The sequence below is a fragment of the Egretta garzetta genome, unplaced genomic scaffold (assembly GCF_000687185.1).
Source record: "Egretta garzetta isolate BGI_Z169 unplaced genomic scaffold, ASM68718v1 scaffold172, whole genome shotgun sequence".
NCBI lineage: Eukaryota > Metazoa > Chordata > Aves > Pelecaniformes > Ardeidae > Egretta > Egretta garzetta.
The window spans coordinates 2,888,292-2,909,809 of NW_009258951.1; the positions used below are offsets into that span (position 1 = coordinate 2,888,292).

General features: G+C 37.6%; 1 protein-coding gene across 1 annotated transcript in view; it reads left to right on the forward strand.

Moving 5' to 3' along the window:
• Positions 1-21,518, forward strand: part of MME (membrane metalloendopeptidase) — a 46,370-nt gene that overhangs the window by 14,277 nt on the left and 10,575 nt on the right. Inside the window, exons 8-16 of the mRNA XM_009634422.2 lie at positions 2,036-2,170; positions 4,479-4,580; positions 7,393-7,529; positions 7,626-7,719; positions 10,696-10,824; positions 11,734-11,832; positions 13,722-13,802; positions 14,775-14,878; positions 16,390-16,448. Coding sequence (XP_009632717.1) covers positions 2,036-2,170; positions 4,479-4,580; positions 7,393-7,529; positions 7,626-7,719; positions 10,696-10,824; positions 11,734-11,832; positions 13,722-13,802; positions 14,775-14,878; positions 16,390-16,448 — 940 coding nt within the window. The remainder of the gene's footprint in view (positions 1-2,035; positions 2,171-4,478; positions 4,581-7,392; positions 7,530-7,625; positions 7,720-10,695; positions 10,825-11,733; positions 11,833-13,721; positions 13,803-14,774; positions 14,879-16,389; positions 16,449-21,518) is intronic.

The following is a 21,518-nucleotide window of genomic DNA, read 5'->3' on the forward strand; positions in this document are numbered from 1 at the left end:
CAGTGAGAAAGCATGCAAAATGTCTTGGGTTTGTAGGTATTTTGCTGACATGCTAACAGCTAATACTCTCATACTGATTACCTTTAATTACAGATCATATGCGAGTAAAGACAATCATTACTGTACTAACTGTTCAGTTACATTATTATCACGTGTTTTGGCCTCTAGGAGCTGGCTAATGTATCACAGTTTGCTCTCTTCTTTGTATTACATCGACTGCAGCAGTAAAAGACCATTCCCATTCTAATTTCTGACCTACCAGAAAGTACCATACTGCTTTCCGCTGCTGGAAAGTAGAGGAGGAAGTATTTAAAAAAACCCAGAGATTTATCACTGAAAGGCAGATTTGTAATATTCTTAGAAGCATGAATACTTCAAATGAGAGACTTTCCCCCTTTCAGTCCCTGCACTCTGATAGCAGCCTTTTATTGGCTCTGTTTCTTGCTGTGTCATTCTACTCTTTGAGCTGTATGTAGCAAACAAGATATCGGTCTCCTGCACTTAACCTCTGGCTTTGTCAGGACTTCCCACCATAAAGCTACAAGTGAAATCTGTGAACAAGGTATTTTAAAAATAGTTTTTTCTTGTAAGATATATGACTCCTCTGCTCATACAGGAGTTATTCTGACATCTCAGTTCCCACTAAAATATCTGTGAGTATTTATACAGTCCATCTGAAATTAGCTGACTTAGTTCTTTGCTATGTAACCATACAATGATCTGCACTTCAGGCCAAAAATCACATCCATTTATTGGTATCTGAAGATCTCTGTTGACTTACTGATTTGGGGTAATGTCTGTATTGAATTCTTACAGATTGTGTTTGGATATTTTAAAATGGCATTTACAGGCTTGGTGTGCACTCTCTTTTGTGACTTGTAGCTGTCAGTGGTTTCATGAGCTTTCCTCTTTCTAGTAAAATAATCTGTCTTAATTGAAAATAACACTGAGAGTTCAGTCCTTGGAGATGCTGTGAGCCACCTGTCTTTTTGAAGTCTGCTGTCAGTACTTTTCATGAGCTGCTCAAGAGTTTTCCAGCGCATGCAGCCTGTTAGAGCACAGCGTTATTGGCAGGTAGGGGAGGCTAACAGGAGTTGGATGCAAGGAAGTAAGTTATCAGAATGGCTGTAAAAATGTAGCATTCATTAAAGGGGTGCGTCCTACTGCTTTAGGAACTGAATATACCGTAATATTTATATTAATAAAGTTGATGACATGCAGACCTTATTAATCCTAGGTTTTATCACTGTTTTAGCAGATTACACTATTTTGCATAAAATATTTATTATTAGATAGCTAATCTACTATTAGGTGTTTTTATTTGCATTTAAAAAGCATATTGAAAACAGCATTTCTGTTCATAGAAAAATGAGTGTGGCTTAAAGAGGAATTAGAATAATATTAAGTTTCATAAACTATAATGAGATCTGTAGCTATTTGACTGTGTAACATTTAAGAGTATACTTCCATATTTCCATTCTTATCCTCAGTGAATTCTGATATGTTAAATTTAGTATCTACTATATTGTCTATAGTATATCTAGGTATGCTAAATTTAGATACAGCAACATGATTTCTAAATGTTCCAAGAAGCAATAGAGGAGATACACTGCTTCTGGGAGTAATTTTCCCACAATGCTAATTTCAACGCAGTCCATCAGCATTTCTCTGGGTTTTATGTTTCTGGGAACACTGCTCTTTGGAAGTGGTATTTTTGGAAGTTGTAATTAAAGTGAGCTAGAAAAAACACGGGTGATGGTTTAAATATGGACGTACAAATGTCTCATTTTAAATAATGAAAACACAGTGCAGTAGTTGAGACTGTTTAGCTTCGAATAGTGCTACAAATTATACAGCAATTTTCCATGAGGGGATTTTCAAAGTTAATTTCTGTTTGTCATGTAACAGTATTTCAGAATAAATTACTATTAAACTATTTAAGAAAGGGAAAATTAAGACGAATTCTTAAAGATAATCAAGGTATGCTATACTTTTAAGAGTTCTGTCTTCAAAATGTTTCTTTTTTTCCCTGCAGGCATGTTCTGCCTATGTTGAGTTCATGACTTCTGTAGCTAAACTAATCCTACAAGAAAGAAATATTTCTTTCAATGAGAAAGATATTTCTGATGAAATGAAGAGAGTTATGAGCCTGGAGAAAGAGATTGCCAATGTAAGAAAAACATTTTTAAAGTATCTTTTAAATAACTGACTTTTTCCTTAGTACCTAAGAAAGCTAACTGTAACCTGAGTTGTTAAGTTGCTTACTAATGTTACTTTGTGGGACCAAAAGCTGACCAAGAATGTAGGGGGCCTGGAACACCTAAGAGGAACACATAAAAAGAAAGACATGCCTTCTAGTGAGCAAGGGAAAATATTTCAGTTAGCTGTTTTCCAAATAGCAAAGTGTTTTATCCTACCTAATCTGTTCACGGAAGCCCTTCAATAGAAGAAAGGGAGAGCAAAAGAGAGAGGAAAAGAGAGTCTCTTTTAGAAAGTGAGTTTTGGGAGATGCTTTTGGGCCTCTTCTCCTTTGCCCTTTTTTTCCACATGGGCTGTTTGGCTGTCAGAGCAGTAGATTCCCAACCCTTGGCCTGCCATGCCACACAAAGTAATGTTTGTCCTGCGCAAGCTGGTCCACAATGCTGATTGTTCCAAGTGCATTTTTAATCAAACACTGTTCTCCATTAAAGTATGGCTTGGAGAAATAGCTAGAATTTGAACAGAGAGAAACAAATGGAAATCCAAGCGTTTCTGAGCAAAAGCATGGCTTATGATTATTAAACATCTCAGAAGGACCTGAAGCTGAGGATGACTGTAAAACAAGCCAAATACAAATTTTCTAGCTTCAGCTATTTTTCAAGTTACCCTGATAGTAAGGGCATGTGTTTGGCAGAGGAAGACCTTTCCCACCCCATTTGTATAAACTAAACCCATCTGATTTTGATTTCTGCACATTTTCCTGTGGAAAATACTTTTGGGCTTAGATCAGAGATGGAAAATTATTACAAGAAAAGGTATTAACTGGAAAAGATTTGTAAGGGAGTACGAAAGGAAACCACAACTGAAATGTCTCTACAGCAGTTGCTGCTGGTAGTGTACAGTTGGTGGTGCTGCTATTGCCTCAGTTTTTAACTTCTTTCATCCAAAACTCAGCACCAGTCTTAATGTTACTGGAAGAGAGCTGGCATTATGTTCTGGGGAATTTGTTGAAGAAAATGCAGAAAAAAATAGTGAATGCACAATACATTAGGAGAGAGCAAGCGGAAGAGAAATCTTTTTGAAAAGAGGACGGAGAGTGATGAAATCAGACTCGGCATGACTGATTTTTCAAAATGGTTTAAATGGGTAAAATCTACTATTCTTGCTCCTGACCAAGTCAGTTAAGAGTTCTCGGGCAGTAGTAATGTAGGTTCTCCCATTACTTACTCTTGTGCGTCACAAGATCACTCTCTTCCTGTAGTCATCTGTGTACCTGCATTTTTTCTCTTTGCCTTAAAAAAAAGTGGAAGTTAAAAAGGGGTGGAGTACAAGGGGAGCAAGTGCTGATGCTGTCGCAAGGTACTTCTGCATGAGAACAAAGGTATGCAGGAGGATACAAGAATGCACTTCAGAAGCCTGCAGAAGCATCCTGGCAAGGGACACACTAGTGTTTGAGGAAAAGAACAGGAAGATACCCAAGAGAGCATTCAGAGACGAAGGGAGCAGTTACCATTAGGTGCTGGTTTTGTCTCCTCTCTTTTGTCTACATTGTCCGCACCCTAATTCCAGAGACGACCCTGCTGACATTTGCTGTCTACAGACTCCAGTGATTAACTTGCCTCATAAAGCACCATGCGGACACAGTTCTCTGGCAGTCAGGCAGTTTTATTGCCTGTAAGAAACAGCCCTAATACAGTCATGCCATTAAGGTGTTAATGTATGCGCATTTTTAACACCAGTGCAAAACCACATTGCCAAGACTAATACAACGCTTACTTGAGTTATGACTCCCTTTCTACACAGCAGTTCCAGAAAGAATGTATCAGATAGCACACGCATCCCGATCAGAACGCTCACATGCATTCCTACCGCAGCACACTGGTCACCCTATACTCAATAAATACATCTCCTTTATTCCCTTCTCCTAAGATTTTTGTATCTGTCGGTTACACTGTCTACTCAGGGCTTTGAGTGGTATGGGTCTGTGTTCCAATCGGTGTTCTGCACAGCCTGAGTTGTTGATGCTGTAATGCCAAGCAAATCAAAAAAGTAAAGGTCCATTTTACCATCAGAAATTCAGTTAATTTAAGCTATCCTTTTGTATACTTTTTATCTATAAAATGCTGTCCCTATTTACATGTGAGGTACTGTACAGTTAATGCAAACTTTTAGTAATAAAGCCAGAAATACTCATTTTCTTTCTTTTTACTTCCACTTACCAAAATCCCTGCAAACTGACTCAAGGTACTTAGTAATTTTTTCATTATTAACTTTGATAGGCAACAACAAAATCTGAAGACAGAAATGATCCACTTTTGCTGTACAATAAAATGACCTTGGCACAACTCCAAAACAACTTCTCACTGGAAATCAATCATAAGGTGAGTGATTAATAATCTGACATTTAACCTCTGATTTATGGCTGATGAGATTAAATTATGGAGCCTAACAATTTTTTCTTAAAGTCATTTCTTTCTTGAGCTTAGACATACTTGAAATTGAACAGGATACCTGACATGCGCGCTATTTTACCTAAACATCTGATGATGTTAAGCTATCTGTAAAAGACTGTGGTTCCGTACCCACTGTACCTCCTAACTTGAAGGCAGATCTTGCCCCTGTGCTTCAACATAAAGACATGGAAAAGAACAAAGGAAAAAAAATATTGTGAGCTTGACTTACCCTCATGGATTCAGGATGGTAAATCTTGCAAAACTTGTGCATACATAACCCTTGCTGGAAATCAGAAGAGTATTAAAATACAAATAAATTCCCTTATTGTAATTACCACAGCAGCTCCAGGGGGCCCAGGACAAAAGTTAAGACTGCAGCCACCAATTGACTCAAATATGTTGTAGTGTGACTATTCTGGCCCTCTCTGTTTATCAAGAGCTGCAGATTCAGAACAAAAAATCCTGGTTTTCCAACATTCCCTCTGTAAGATGGGCTCCCAAAGCAAGCAGAAAGGAGCCCAGGAAGTCATGACTATGAATCAGGAAAATTATCCTTGTTCTTCCTACTGTAGCTCCCCCAGGATGTTTCAGCTCTGCCTTTTCTCTTAGCCTGAGCCATGTGCCATTTGTGCAGTATAACCTTTAAGTCATGGCACCACAAAGTCTGGCTAAAGAATAGCCAAAGATTTGATAACATAGGTGTGCCTCTCAGTAACATCATGTCTTCCTAGACATGGGTATTTTTTATCATAAATGATTTCTACTTCAGTATCTTGCACAACAGGCAAGCAGGTTAACTAACATGTCACATGGAAAGCACTGTGGTCTGACTGGCAGGAGTGCATTATTGAGTCTTTTGAGGCCAGTAAGGTACCATGAAATACTATTATTCCTACCCCAGTTTCATAATCACTGCTATTTTTATTGACTTTAAATTCTTCAACTTTAAATTATATGACAGTTCACTTCTGCCTGGCTTAATTTGTTTCATAATTTACCTTCTCCCACAGGTCTTAGTTGAACAGTTACCATTACAGTCATAGTATCAGAAACTAACTTCTCTTGTCACAGAATGGTATTGCCCTGCTTATTTTTAGTTCCTGGGGAGCGCTGCAGATCAGCAATAATCATCTGCTCTAAATTTATCCAAAAATGCTCAAAAGACACATGATGGGAGTTGGTAGCGTTGTTGTAATGGTCTAAGGATAGAACAGCAATTATTCCTAAGATTAGCTTGAAGTTTGCTGCTTCTCTTTCAAACCTGAAGTGATTCTATTCCTGAAAGCTTATCTGCTTTCCTCAGCTACATTAGTTTGTGTGATGAAAGACGTTACCTCTTCCAATAAAACTTTCCTCTCAAAAGATACAGACTGGGGAAAATCACCAATACTTTTCAAAGTAATAGGTGTAACAAAAATTTTTTAAAAATAACCAAAAAAAAAATACGAAAAAAAAAAAGCACGAAGATTATTTGCTTTCCTTAAACGTAACACCTTCCTTTTCATTACTAAAATGAGTACCTACCCAGTGTGGTAAAAGCACTGAGTAGCTCTAGAGTTTTGATGATGATTTTCAGGTTCTTCTCTGAATCATTTTCTCAGTCAAATGATGGTCCACAGAGGCCATGGATTAGGAAACCTTGGGCCAATATGGAGAATTTGAAGCAGTGTATATAGAGTTAGCTGTAACATCAGTGTCATTTACTAAAATGCCAGTGCCGTGCAGCTGAGCAGTGACCACAGTCCATGTTCTCCTAGTAAACAAGAGAATGACTCCGTGTTCTCCCGTCAGGCCTTTAACCCACCTACTGTCTCAGGCACATGACATTACTAACCAAAGAGTTGTCAAAGGGAAATTATTTTTCTTGTCAGCAAACTAGTAAGAGTTTCCAGTTGAGAGTGCCCATGCACTAAAATAATGCTCTGTTCAGACTAGATAGACACTACAGAATGAAAACTTAACAGAAAATAATTTTCTTAGGTACTGGGTCATGAAAGTTATGCGGGCCTCTTGCAAAGGTGAATATCAGCATAAAGACAATGGGGGGTTAGGACCGGAGAAGCAGAAAACAAACAAGAACTGTAGCCTCTGTCTGAGAATGGTCTGTCACAGCGTGCTGCAGGCTGACCTGCTATCAAATCAGTTCCTTCTCCAGTAGCTAGTACTGTGGCATGCAGAGGAAAATTCATTACAGATAGTGGATTTAGTGTGTCTGTTTTAAAGCCTGTTAAAATAAACCCTTTTATGGACTTCTGTGTACTTCAGAACAAGTCCTAACCGTATGATTCAGAATGGATTGTCAAGTATACTACAAATCTTATTGCCCCACAGATAGAGACACACCTTACTGTAAATCAGGCTGTTAGTCATGCTTCGATTTAAAAGTTCTTAGCCAAACAGAGCAAAAAGGCAACTGAAAATTTTATGTAATATATCATTTCTGCTTTTTCAGGCTAAAAGGAAGGGGTCATAACATTTTTAATTGTGTTAGTCTGAAATCAAAACAATGTCTCGACCCTTTGTGCTGAATACCACCCTATTTTAATAGGATTTTAGAGCACAGAGGATATAAATTATCTCAGATCAGTTGTTACTATGATGACTCCATTTACAAATAGTGCAGCTATTAGGAAAATTAAAGGCAGAGCATTTGTGTTATGCAAACATATTTAAACAGGAAAAAAACCAGCTAAATGCTGTTTATGATTTAACCATATAATAATGCATATTGATTTTCCAGGTATTCAGCTGGTCAAAATTCATAAATGATATAATGTCAACTGTACAAATTAATGTCGAGAACACTGAACACGTCATTGTTTATGATCCAGAATACCTTATCAAGCTGAAGTCTATTCTTAATAGATACACTCCCAGGTATGTACGTTAGGTATTTTTGTAATTTGCATTTTATTTCCAATAAATTTAAAAAGCCTGAAAACATTACCAGCTTATTCTTGTTTTGTTAAACAGAGACCTTCAAAATTACATGATCTGGCGATTCATAATGGATCTTGTCAACAGCCTAAGCCGTAACTACAAGGACACAAGGAATGCTTTTCGTAAGGTGCAGAAGTTAATCTTTTTTTAAGTTGTAAAGATGTCTTTTGTGAGCCACAAAAGATAGGTTTTCTGTGTACTTGTAGTATATAAAAATGTAATGTTATTTTGAGTTTTGCACACAAGCTAGATGTGTTTGCTGAAGTTTCTGCTGGAGCATGGACATAATTTATATGATACGTGCTTGACAGCTGGAGTGGATTTGAAAAGCACTGTTCTGGTACTTGGTCTCCCATGTTTTTCTGAATCTAAATTAATCCCCATTTTGATAACAGAACAGTCCCATTTATTTGTAAATGATTACAGTTCTGATTGATTTCTTACAAACTCTTCAGCATCTAAAGTAATACATTCAAAGTCAAACATCATGGGTCCAATCTTGGTTTTCAATCATTTGATCCTGCAGATATTTTAGTGCTTTTAAGGAAATGCTGAGCAGTTTCACAGATTGGAGATGGAAGTCCTTTGTATTTCCACAGTAGAACTTTCTACTTTGTAAGTTTGCTCAGCTCCATTAAAAAAGGTTAAGGCCATTTTGTTGTATCTGTTAGTGTCATAAGAAATACTTTTAACATGCATATGCAGCTTTTTAAGGAGATTCTGCTTGTTACAGAAAAAGAAATAATTACGGGAAGAAGTGAACAAATGCTCAGTTTGGTCAGTTTTATATGTCTGAACAGGGCAGTCTTATTCATTGATTATTTGGCTTTTTCCCTTACTCTTTAAAGTGTGAAACTATTTTACTGTAAAGCTTCATACTTGCTTAGTCTGCATCATCAGGGAATACTATGTTCTGCACTCTATAATCCCCCACTACATCTTAGGACTTCACTGTCATTTAGAAAAATGTCAAAGTTTGAAAGAACAACAGAAAAAGGTTTTACCATAGTCTATGTATAAAGCATGCAATTGTCTGCTAATTAATTAATAAATACTCTATGATATAGTATAGCAGGAACTTTTCACACTAAATGCAGTGGAAAGAAACCAGTATTTGTCTTGTTAAGTTTGCTTTCAAATATAAATGTTAGGACAGTTACGACATTCCAGGAATCTCCCTTACCATGTTTTCTGGGTTGTGTAGCTAATTGGTCACTTATTCATTCAAAAGTCCATTTGCTTTAAATGCAGAGCGCTTAAAATGTGCTACAGAAAGGTCACTGGATCTGCAACCACTCCCTTAAGAAATGGCGAAAAGATCTCAACAGATGACTAGCCTGCACGTGCAGATGGGCCTGTGTGTGTTACTGAGGGGCTATGCTGTCACCCTAAATCACTTATGTTTGGTTCTCCATCTCAAGGTCAAATTGTCAGCTTTCACTGTAACATTTGTTCAGAATTGTGCCCTTTCAGCAGATCTACTGTCAAAAAGCCCAGATGCGGGGGTGGAAGAGCATGCAGAGTAGTATCATGACACTAGTTTAATACTTACAGCTACTGGAACTGTATCCTCAGGATACAATTACTCCCACCAAAGAAACACATCAGTATCTTTCTTTTTTCCCCCAAGATCTATTTAAAGAGAAAAAACCTGTGTTCTCTATAATGTTGTAGTTGAGAATTTATGCCTCATGAAATCAGAAGGTGTAATTTCAGATGCATCAGCACTGTACATGTACAAATCCACAGTAATGCATTTTAATTGCATGCTATTTTTACTAATAAGCAGGTAAGTTTCTGTTGCTGTAGAAAGCACCACTTTGTTTTTTGTTGTGCACCTCTGGTGACACCAGGCTTGCTTAAAAAGAGCCTCAGGGTTCCTGTGAAGGGCAGTCCTGGTCTGATGCAAGTCCACCATGATCTCAAATAGCCCTCTACCCAAACTATGCCAAGACGAGTGACTAGGATAAGCTTGAGCAGCACAGAGTGATCTACCAGTATCTTCATTGCACAGTGATTCTGAATTAGTTATTAATTTATTTAAGCTCAGTACTGCTAATGTTTATTACTGGTTTTGCTTTAAGTTCAGGGGGAGAGGGGTTGTGTTTACTTTTGCTGTATAAGCTTTTGCTATGTAAGCAACTGACTGCTGATTCAGCCTACATGTGTGCAGGGAGTATCTAAGAAATAGATTAAAGACTGACAGATTTTCTAGTCTATTCAGCTATTTGTCAGTAATGAGTTACAAAAAGCTCCAACATCACAGGCTCTTCAGGGAGATCTGGAGTAGATACCTCTGTGCTGTGTTGTACTGGTAACATTTTCAAAAGACCATTCCTGTGTCCCTAATGCCTTCAGGTGAAAAGAAACATAATTTTCCTTTTCAGTACAAGTAATTGAGTTCAAGGTGTAGCAGTTACAGAGCTTTTAACACCAAAAGTCATTGATCTGTACCTCTGAAGAGATGGGGAGCTGCTTCATTATAGACTATGATTTCAGTTGCCCTAGAATGGCACTGTCTGTTACATTCCTTGCATTCAGGTGTCATGCCATTATATTATCCACTTAGCTTTGTCACATATTTACACATTACCATGACAAAATCTTGTGGCAATATCACATAGAGTAAAAGAGCTTCTACTTTGCAAGCTTCCAAAGGTGGGAGGCTCTGACAGAAGCTGCTGGTTGGGTGGAAAACACAATCTTACCACTGCAGAAATTAATTGGCTGCATAATCACAATGGCCCTATCAGAGCTGGAACTGCAATACAGATCCCTGTAACAGTGAAAGCTTTGTGTCAGGGTATTCCTCTTCAACCTCTCCCATTCTTAGCTTTTAGAGTAGTTTTCTTCTCTCTACCTTTCGTGTTTTGGAAGAATAAAGAATATTGCTACTGATTCTTGTATTTCCTCAGCCTGTGAGAGACGTTACGATTACAGAGTGAGTCCACCTAACTGCCCTAAACACAGATGTGAATTAAACGCATGCATTTAAGGTCAGCTAGGCTCCTCTGAAACACACATCTGCCAGTCAGTCACCATTCTGCTTCACCTTATGTGGGCCCAGATGTCACTGTTTTTACCTAATGTTTTTGTTTCACAGGCACTTTACGGCACAACATCAGAAACTGCTGTTTGGCGTCGTTGCGCAAATTACGTCAATGGCAACATGGAGAATGCAGTGGGACGATTATATGTAGAGGAAGCATTTGCTGGAGACAGTAAACATGTGGTAAAGCTTTAAGCAAACTTAGCCTGTGTGCCATCTAAGCATTGCTTTACTATCACTTACCATGGAGTTCTGTACGCAGCTTTGATTACACATTTTATTAACCTTTTCTGTATAGCAGGTTCACTTTCTAAAAATCCTAACCTTCAGATTTGCTTCTCAATCAGTGTATGACTGAGGAGTGACATAGAACATAATGTGCTAGGAGAGTCATTCCTTTGCACCTAAGTACTTCTGCATCACTTGTCTTGAGCAAATGACCACAGTGTGAAGTAACATGAAATACAAAGATTACGTGTGCACATTTGGAGGGAGCGAAGCATCTGCTTGCTCCACTTGTTCTCTGAGCCAGCCTTGAGCCTAAAGCACCACTGGCACATTAGCGACGGACAGTGCACAAGCCAATACACACGCCCAAGGAACAGCACTTACTGAAATCAACAGTCATTGCTTGTTCTTTGAGACTGATGCTAGTTCACACCCTGCCAACATATGGCGCAGGGACAGTTGGTTATTTCTGTTTGTCACATAGAAAATTGCTGAAAATTAACCTGGAGTTAGGCCTTAGTTTCCCCCTATCACTCCTACTGTAATCCAGGCTTAAGGTACACCATTTTTTGTGGTTGACATATACACAGTAATTTGAGCAGATGCACAACATCCAGCAGATGGATATCTGACAGACTTTTTGTAACCTAAGTTCCATTGCCTTGTGAGCTCATGCCCATTCCCTTTCCTCCCACAGGTTAAGTTACTACTTAACTTGAGCTCCAGATTTTGTGTGGCCTTTAAACAGCATACACTCAAGCAGCTCATGCAGGAAAACCAAGTCTCTAATAAATACACTTTGACTGTGGAAAAATAACTGGATCATTTTGTGTGGATTTGTAACATACTGATGTTTTTTCCAAGGTTGAGGAAATGATTCAAGATATACGTGATGTTTTTATAAAAACCCTAGATGAACTTACCTGGATGGATGCAGAAACCAAAAAGAAAGCAGAACAAAAAGTAAGTTAAATATCGGTATTCCTATAAAAATCAGTATTTCAATTGTTTTTCCTGAAAAAAATAAGCAGTAACATTATCACTATTTTATATATACAAACCCACATATATTTGTGTTTATATAGGCACAGCAGCTTGCAGACTTCCTATATCAGATCCAGATTACGTGGGAAGGGGCCTCTGTGGAGATAAGCACACAAAATAGGAGGGATCTATATACAAGATTAAGACCTTCCAGGCAAATCAGTGATTAAGGGGCTAGATAATTAATATCTACAAGAAAGTAATACTGAAAATGAGAAGGAATGATTTATGGTGATTTGACGAGCTATTAGGAGCAATAGGACAAAAACAAAATGTCAAACTGCAGGCTGGACGTCATCAGTGAGTTCTCTTTTAAGGGAAGACATAGCTTCAGACAGTTCGTGTAAGTCTAGACTAAGTAACAGAAATCAGTTGTAGAGAGCCCTGAATTGGGAGTGAAGCAATTGAACTATTTATTACATCTCTATTTTGTTATACTGTAGAGATAATAAATCTTAAATTTTGCTTATTTAATGATAATTTATTATTAAATTTTAATTTTAGAAAAGCTTGGAAAATATCATATATATAATATATATACTATAGAGCGGGAGAGGGCATTTTCCTCCAGAATTTTGCGTTAGAAATTCTTAGAAAAAAGCATTTAAAATAACTATCAAAATATTACTGATTTATCAAACAATTTGAGACTGTAAAGTCCACAAAAAACTACGATTGCAACAGATACCTAAGACAGTCACGGCATCCAGTGCACTTACACTTATTCTGATGTGATCAGACAGTAAAGATGCAGTTATACACACTGGTGCTTATGTACATTCCTAGGGTTCTTTCTTTACATAGCTATGCATATTGATCACTTAACAACCACACAGTAACTTGAAATCAGGAATGGCAGTGTAAGTCAGGTAGTAAACTGAAAATCCTAAATAAGTTCTGTGCTATGATTAGAAATAGACAGTATATGTACAAAGTCTATGAAATACTTCCGCTGTTAGAAACAATTTATTTGACAAAATGAGATGCAAACTGTCTGAAAAGTTAGGAATAGAAACCCCCACACACTCCACATGTTGCTTATAATGTTCAGCTGTTTGTGGGAATAGCCTACGTCAGAAAATTACTTGTATAAATAATGTGACTTTACTCCTAAATTTATTAAGACATACAGAATAGTACAAAGAATTGCTAAAGAATCATTTGGTCTTTGTTTCTTTTAATTACTCCTGACATTGCCATCAAAGATAAATCAATACTTGGATATCTAAAGAAACTGAGTAAGGTTTGGGTTAAAAAACTTTGTCCTGTACTTCAAATTGTCAAACTTGGGGAACATTTAAATAAATTATTTCACTCCAGTGTCGATGTGGGAGCTAGTTAAGAAATACAGATACAGACCCAAACTGAGTCAATCTGTACAAATTTCTGGAAATTTATAAGTGTGTGTTTCTATAATGTACTGAAGTTAAAAAATGTCCAGTTATTAATTTTATCTCTATTTTAGATGCTGTAAAATATGTCAAATATTTCAGGTTTTGTAACTATTTGTTTAAACCAGTCTTTCAACTCAAAAGCACAGTTGAAGTATATTGGGCTGTCTTGTGCACATTTCTGTAAGTTTACTTACAAAGGAAGGAACAGAACACACATTCTAGAATTTTCCATTGTTGTAATTAACCATAAGCTTTACGTGCTTTCACTGTATATAAAAAAAGTAAAGAAAAACTACATATAGTTAACATCCTGGGTTTCTGCAGTTGCTTCCTTACTGCATTTATTGTGTAATTTATGATTGATTTAAAAATATGGCTGGACTTGTTACGGATATCAAATTATCTTGTCCCTAGGCAATAGCAATTAGAGAGAGGATTGGTTATCCAGATGAGATCGTGACTGATAGCAATAAGCTGAACAGTGAGTACCAGGAGGTAAGTATCCACAGTACGTGGTATAATTAGAAAAGGGTCTTAAGAGAAAAAAAGGTGAATTTGCTTTCATGGCCAAGCTGAACCATACGCATCTGCACAAAATAACTTGATCTTGTGCTCAGTTGCACAGGTGTCAATAAGGATGTATTAAAAGCCAGTGTAGTACAGCTGATCCAGTAGAGATGGTGATAAGTATTTGATGGTATTTCAAGGAAATGTGTAAATTCTAGAGGAATTATGCTAGAATAAAACATGGAGCCAATGGTGTTCAGTCCAGTATTTCTAAGTCTGCCATGGATTGACATAACACTGGTTGAAGTGGATGCAAGTACGCACAACTTAGTAACTGTGCCTATTTATCCATGGAATTAGTCCCTCAAGTATGACATTGGACAACCCATATAGTTTAAACTGCATCTGAGCTTTTTCAATGCAAAATGTGACCTCAGTATTCTTTTACCTTGTAGGCTCATTTGTAAGAGTAACTACATTAATGTATTTAGTATATGTGTAAGTTCAGGCAGAATATGTCTTAGAATTCAAAGTTTTAATTTTGAAAAATATAGACATATAACCACATGCTTTTTAAAACACCATTTGAGCCTTATTCATGTGCTCTTTCTAAGGTGTAATTGCAGCTCACCAGGCTGGTAGCTACTGGTTTCAAGCAGGCAACTTCCAGAGGTTAGGGTTAAAACCAACAAATGCTGAACTCCACTCAAAATATATACATAAAGAGGGAATAAAGATCTCTGGAAAAAATTATATGGCTGCTAACATATATCCAGCTACAATATCAACTCTGTGATGTAGCAGAGCACTGCAAACCAAGTTCTAATTGTAGATCAAAAAATACTCTTCAAAATGCATTGTTTAGCTCATAATGCTCAAGACTAGATTTTCCAGATCCAGGTGTCTTTTACTGCAAATCAGTAACACCACCACTAAGTACTTTTCCCTCTTTATTTTTAGTTGAACTTCAAAGAAGAAGAATACTTTGAAAACATTATTCAAAATTTAGTATTTACCCAGAAGAAAAGGTTGAAAAAACTTAGAGAAAAGGTGGACAAAGAGGAGTAAGTATTTAAAAATACTGTGTATAGTGTTTCATCCAGTTTTCACAGGATGAGGTACTTGGAGATAATTAGTGATGATTTAATGACCTTCCTTCTGCACTTTTTCCTCCATGAAGATGGGAGGTAAAAGGGCATTGCTCGATTCTCAAAGGTTGCACCTACATTAGCAAGTAGGGCAAAGAAATCGGGAGATGGTTTAGAAGGTTAAGTATTCTGGCATAGGTCTAGTCTGGTCCCTTAGTTCCCAGAGTGGATTAAGTGGACTCCTCGAGAGCAGCTTTTTAATAAAGTTCATCTGAGAGATGAATTTCATCCCTGAGAATTTTGTTTCTCTTGCTCAAGAGACTGCATGAGAAAAGAGAAAGCATAATTAAATGGGGATGAGCAGGAATTTACTTCAGAAATGTAATCCTGTTCTGAATTAAAATATTAATGTAGAATGTAGATGTACCAAAAGATGGACACAGCACATTCCCTACCTGTACAGGCTATTCTTCCTGTCGCAGCTCTCAACATTTGGAATTTAGTTTAAACAAAATCAGAAAAATGACTGTGGTCACCGTAGGCTGTGCTAACTTTGCAAGACTGTTCATTTGAATAAGGGCTGCAGAGCTGGATTTATGTTGAGGAGAGGATACAAGAACCAGCTTTGTACAGTCGAAAAAAGAAAAGAGTACGGGGAGGTCTTACTACTGTCTTCAACTACCTAACGAGAGGTGACATAGAGGAGCCCGGCTCTTCTTGGAGATGCACAGTGATGGGACAAGTGGGAAGAGACACAAGCTGGAACGTGCTAAATTCCTAGACATTAGGACGTAGGAAAAACTTTTCCCTGTGTGGGTGGTCAAACAAGACCCAGAGAGGTTTTGAGATCTCCATATCTCTGTCTTTGGAGATACTCAAATCTTGAATGGACAAGCCTCTAAGCAACCCAATCTAGTTAGCTTCACATGGGGTCCTATGACTTCTAAAGGTCCTTTTTACTTAAATTATTCTATGATTCTGTGTTTCTATTTTTAATTACTTTATCAGTACTGTTCCAGATGTCTTTTTCAAGAAAAAAAAAAAAAATAAAAATCTGCAACTGTTCAGACTCTTTCTAATCAGTCATCTTGCATCTTCAAACTCCCACCTTTTCCGAAGATGAAGTATATACTTCACACCTCTGGAATGACTATGAATTTTCCAAATACTGTCATAGCTTTTTATGGTAAATTTTGCCTGCACAATGCTGCGGTATGAGTGGAAACAGAAACAAAAATTAAGTATCATTATTAATCGGTTTGAATAACAAAGGGAAAGGGCTACTAAATCGATTAAGGGATTGGAGTGTCTGACATACAATGAGAGGCTGAGCGCACTGGGGCGTTGGACTTGACAGTCATCTCCAAAAGTACCTTCCAGTCTTAATTATTCTCTGATTCTGTGATTCAATGTCTAGGTTTGTTCCAGTAATCATTAACTGCCTTTAAGAACTGAAATTCTAACATTTATTCTTCTGGTTTTACTAGGTGGATAAGTGGAGCTGCTGTTGTCAATGCTTTTTATTCAGCAAGTAGAAATCAGATAGGTAAGGTTTAACAACTTATTAACAGGATACAGATTTAATGCCCAATTATTTATATATATATGTATGCAAAATCAAGAAGTGAAATGATCTTAATACTATGAGGGTTGCAGAAGGGCCTCAGTGCAGCAAAATCAGAGGTTTCATTCATCTCCTCGCTTTTTGAACTACCTTTGTGCAGAACAAGGACAGAGGCTTGGGATTCAGCCATGAAAGTAATAGCAGTGTGGAGTGGCTAGAAGTTTAATGATCAAGTAAATTTGGTGGCCCCAGCCTTCTTTTTTTTTTTTTTTTTTTAAGGGATGAACAGGGAGTACAGTACCACTTTCACCTGAAGGAAACACTGACTAAAAGCAAGTCACAGAACTTCCTGCCATAGAGTACATGTGGCTTCCATTCTTATAGCCCCTTCACAGTCCCTTTGTACAAGCTTATTTGGTGTGGCTTTGAGAAGTTGAATTTCATCCTGCTGGTTCATGAATACCAGTTCATTGGCTGAACTGCTCAGAACCCCGTAACATTTCACATGGTAGGCCAGAATCACAGAGCCCCATACCTGGTCTCATGAAGCAGTACACTCTGCTATCCATAAGGGTAATTACAGAGAGTGAGACCAGTCTAAAACAAACATCCTGTTATCAAAGCAACAAATGTTCTGCATTCAGTGATGAAATAATGCTGGAATATTCATGTAAAAACCAGCTTATTCTCATTTTCTATTTCCTCATCTCCAGCACTTTCACATACACAGCTGTAAGATCCAGTGCTCGGCAGACAGACGACAGCAATCAGCTTCACATAAGCTGTGCTGAGCCAGTTGTTCCGTGCTGGACCAGGAACTTAGGGGTCACTGCTGCTGGAGCGTATGGTCACTTTTTCAGGGCTGCTTCAAGTCCCAAGCAGGCAGAAATCCTACATGGCTCTGTCACCACCACTATGTAAAAATAATCATGACAGCTGGAAAAAAAAACATTTGGGGCTCAATGAAACCAGCATTTCCCAAAAGACAATCTCTCACCAGCTATCTTGTCTATAGGACTTCGAGATCTAATTATGAACCACGGTATATAAGAGCTCTGTAACAGTATTACTTTAAGTAGTCCCATTTAAACTGCAGGTCTTAACTGTTATGTTATCTTAAATGCAAAGTTCTGTCATACATTCTTTTACATATGGCTTAAGAAAAGTTTAAGGAATTTTGAGGCATCCTTAATTGCTGTTCTCAAGATTTAAAGTCTGCCAGATGACTTCAAGATCACTGTCTGATGTGTCATTTAATTCTGCTGCTTTTGTGTTGGAAAAATGAAAATGGAAACTTGGTAGATTAAACCAAGGAAAAAATTAAATTTAAAAAGATAAAAGTTCACTACAATGAAATGGTTTTCGTAATGCTTTTAAGTATAAACATTTCTAATGTCAGCCTACCCCAAACCATCCATGATTAAAATAACTTAAAATAGAAGAGAAAGCATTAAAACGCTTTTTAAAGGAAAAAAAAATCCATTATAGCTAAAGATTAGAACCACATGGAAGCACTGAGAACTATACCTCGTCTTGTGAACCGTACCAGCCCTCTTCACAGTGGTGCAGCCTTCCCAGAGTCACAAGACATTTAATAACATTTATTATGCCTCACAATATTTCTGTCCTACCCATTCTGCAAACATTGTTATTATCCACGTTTCATAAGTTGCAGTGTCCTTTCTAAGCCATTAGTGAGGTAACAATGATCCATGTGTAACTAACTCCTGAAAACAAGTCTCACAAAAATGAAAAAGAAGAACCCTTGTCCTGCAGGGCTCTGCACAGAAAAGAAACAATATTATTTCTTGTTTATTTATGAAGGCTTCCAAAGAAAATACTTTGTGGAGACATTATTTTCATTGCCAGGGATGAAGTTACCACTTCTTTTCAGTCTTCAGTAATGCCTTCCAATATAGTCCTGCTTCTTTTATCAAACAAACCATTAAATCAATGTGGAAAATGTTAGACACTCTCTTCCACTGGGCTCTTACAATACTAGTGTCAAAAATAATGTCACTGATCTGCAAGGCTGCCACTGCCAGCAGGACTTCCAGTAGCACCAGAGGTAATTGGAAGCTTTATTTCGGGACCAAGTATCATGCTTCATTATATGGCAAAAAGCACTCCCTGCTGTTCAGTCTGCAAGCACAGATGCATCAAGCCAAATGGATGCAGTTTTCTTCCAGTTTTTACAGGGTATGTTTAATACAGCATACTAACATTTTCACAGCTGGTGTTTTCTCTGCAAAAAAATAAAGTTCATTTAGCACCCCTGCACATAAGTCTTGATTCTGCAAGCGCAGGTTTAAAGGAATAGCATCAGGTTTATAATGGAATAAAACAAAAAACTAAGCCCAGCTTTCCAAAAGGATTTTTCCTTAATTATTTCTGTCCCCACTGAAGAATTGAAGAAGATAAAAAGTCCTGCAGTCCTAGATTTTCAGATTTTACTGAGTCAGTTGATCTGCTAAGCAGACTTCTGCAAAAAATGATCCTGACTTCTACTGGTCGCCTGTGTCTTTGCAATAGCTTGCACTTCCAGAATCACAGAGTGCTCTTTGGGGCACAGTGGGACTGCGGCCTTGTCAGCCTCAGCATCATATAGGCAAGAAAGAAGAGACATGGAGAAAACTCCTTGTATTGGTGCAGTCATAAACAGGATGAGAGAATACAGCCCACTACAAATGGACTACCAGCGTGGTGCCGTTTGTGTAGGAATTCAGCAGCTACAATACTCACCTATTTTTAGGTTTCATGTCCTAGTCTAAACTTTGGTGGTATTTGCCAAGATTCATGAACTTTGCCAGTAAACCCAAACTGTTCTGATTTAAATAAGCGTTGTGAAATCCAAGATAGAATTCATAGAGACAAAACTCTGTTGACTTAAGTGACCAGCACTGCTTGGTTAAGGATGACAAGACAGTGCAAGCAGTTTGGCAGGTGGTAAAGCAAAGTGAGCATTCAGCTCATTACTGAACATTTAGCACAAAAATCTGCTCGGAAGGCTCTGCTTAAAATAGTTTGTTCAGTAATTCGTAGAAAAGGAATTATGATTTGGAATACTGAAATTGGCGACTGGCAGTTAATATGAGGCATAAATTCTTATCTCATCTTTTAGCTATGGCATGCCACAGGATAATTAAAGCAGTCTGATCTTTAGAGTGATGTCTGAATTAGCTTAGTATTATGCTTTAAAAAAAAAATCCCTCTAAAGAGGAGTTCTGTGCATTATGTGTAAGAAATATAGAGCTCTATTGCTACATTTAAATATGGTCTGATCTTCACTGTTCCATCAGCAGCACTGATTGTAAGGATGCCACTCAACTTGAAAAAAAATCTACTGAGCTGCTGCTAATAAGGTAGCCCCACCATATGTTCCTTTAGGTACCAGCTGCCACTGACCTACAGGCAGGCGTGAAAAATTGAGCTGACCTGTGCATCTAGTTGTTGAGGGGATACTGTGCAACACAGTCCTGGTAAAGACATTTCTGTTCTCAAACATGTTCAAGAAGAAAAGCAACATGTTCTCTTGTTTGTCCAGGGCTGCACAGATTCTGAGGGAAATACTTTATGCCTTTTCCTGCCTTGGCTGTTCACAAAGCTGACAAGTACAGTCTGCCCTTTAGATCCCAAAGGAGTTGCACTTCTCTCTTCTTTAAATCTCTACTTGAAACGTATCCCACTGTGGGACGAATGCCTGTCCACTTCAGATCTCTAGTATGTAGTAGAAGTCATGGAATATGTTGTTTTCAGGAGGGTGGAGTTGTTCAATAAAATCTATGAATTGCGACATTTTACTTTAAAAATGGATGAGGGGACAGGGTGTTAATTAAACTGAACTAAAAGTCCTGGGTAACTGTCTGCCTCCAGGCAGGGAAGATGGTCCTATGGTTTCAAGTAAAAGGTGGGCACAGTTGTAATATTCCAGGGCACCAGGACTGATGCGTATCATTCTGAGTAAACATCTTGCTAGCAATAATCTCCGAAAAGAATAGTGTTCTGATGCTGTATGCTCCAGATATATCTGGTTTGCCAGTCATCAAAATAGCCCATCGCACAGTGTGGCATTTGCACTCTTGTCTTTACTGTCAAGACTTTCTGATAATAACATCAAAACATTTGGATATTTAATACCATGTTGAACTAACAAAGTCATAGAATTACTGTGACAGTAGGCAGAAGTTTGACCAGGACAACAGAAATTGTTTCTTTTCTAACCTGTTGATTATGTTTCAATTTTCCCATGGTTCTTTCTCCTGAAAGAAACTGCTAGAACTGTACTGGATTTATGCTGAAATGCAAGAAGTATCCATTTGCTTTCTTTTGTTGTGTGAAAATTGTCATCTAATTCTTCTTTTTTGTTCAAGCTTTGTAGAGTATCATACATCTCATTCACAGTGAGAATTAATGCTTTATATTGCTGCAACAGGGTGAAGTATAGGGAAAAGGCCTGCATGAGATGTAAAGTGTAACTGAATATTTTATAGAATTTTTTTTAATTCTTCATTTATAAAAAGATCACAATTGCAACATATTTTTTTTTACTAATTTGTTTCTTAAAAGCCTAGAAAAATGAGCACATAAGTGGGTGAAAAGAACTGCTTTGTTCCAGTTCTTTCATTGCCAGCTTGGCCTATTTTTATTTATTCTAGTGGGAATTACTGATATTTTCAGCGGACGAATAAATTCCTCTCTCTCTCTGATTGATTTGTGGTGGGGCCAATGATCAAATAATTTATTCTTTAGGGGAATGCCCCCCCACTTACATGACATTGTGAGTTTTACTTAATAATGATACAGGAGCCTGAGAATTCTAAGTGCTGTAAAGTGCTTTTTTGCAAAGTAAAACAGTAACAAAGCTGATCATGATTTTGCAAGTGTCTGAAGAGCTATTTTGCTTTATCCTAGGCTTCAGGGAGTAGGGGAGTGGTCCTGCTGCTCTGTTCCTACTATCCTATAGCCATTACCACGTCAGTTCACTTACTATTGCTGGTAAATCTGAGGGAACAGCATGACTTTGGTTGAAGCCCATAAAAATGGTCTGTTCAC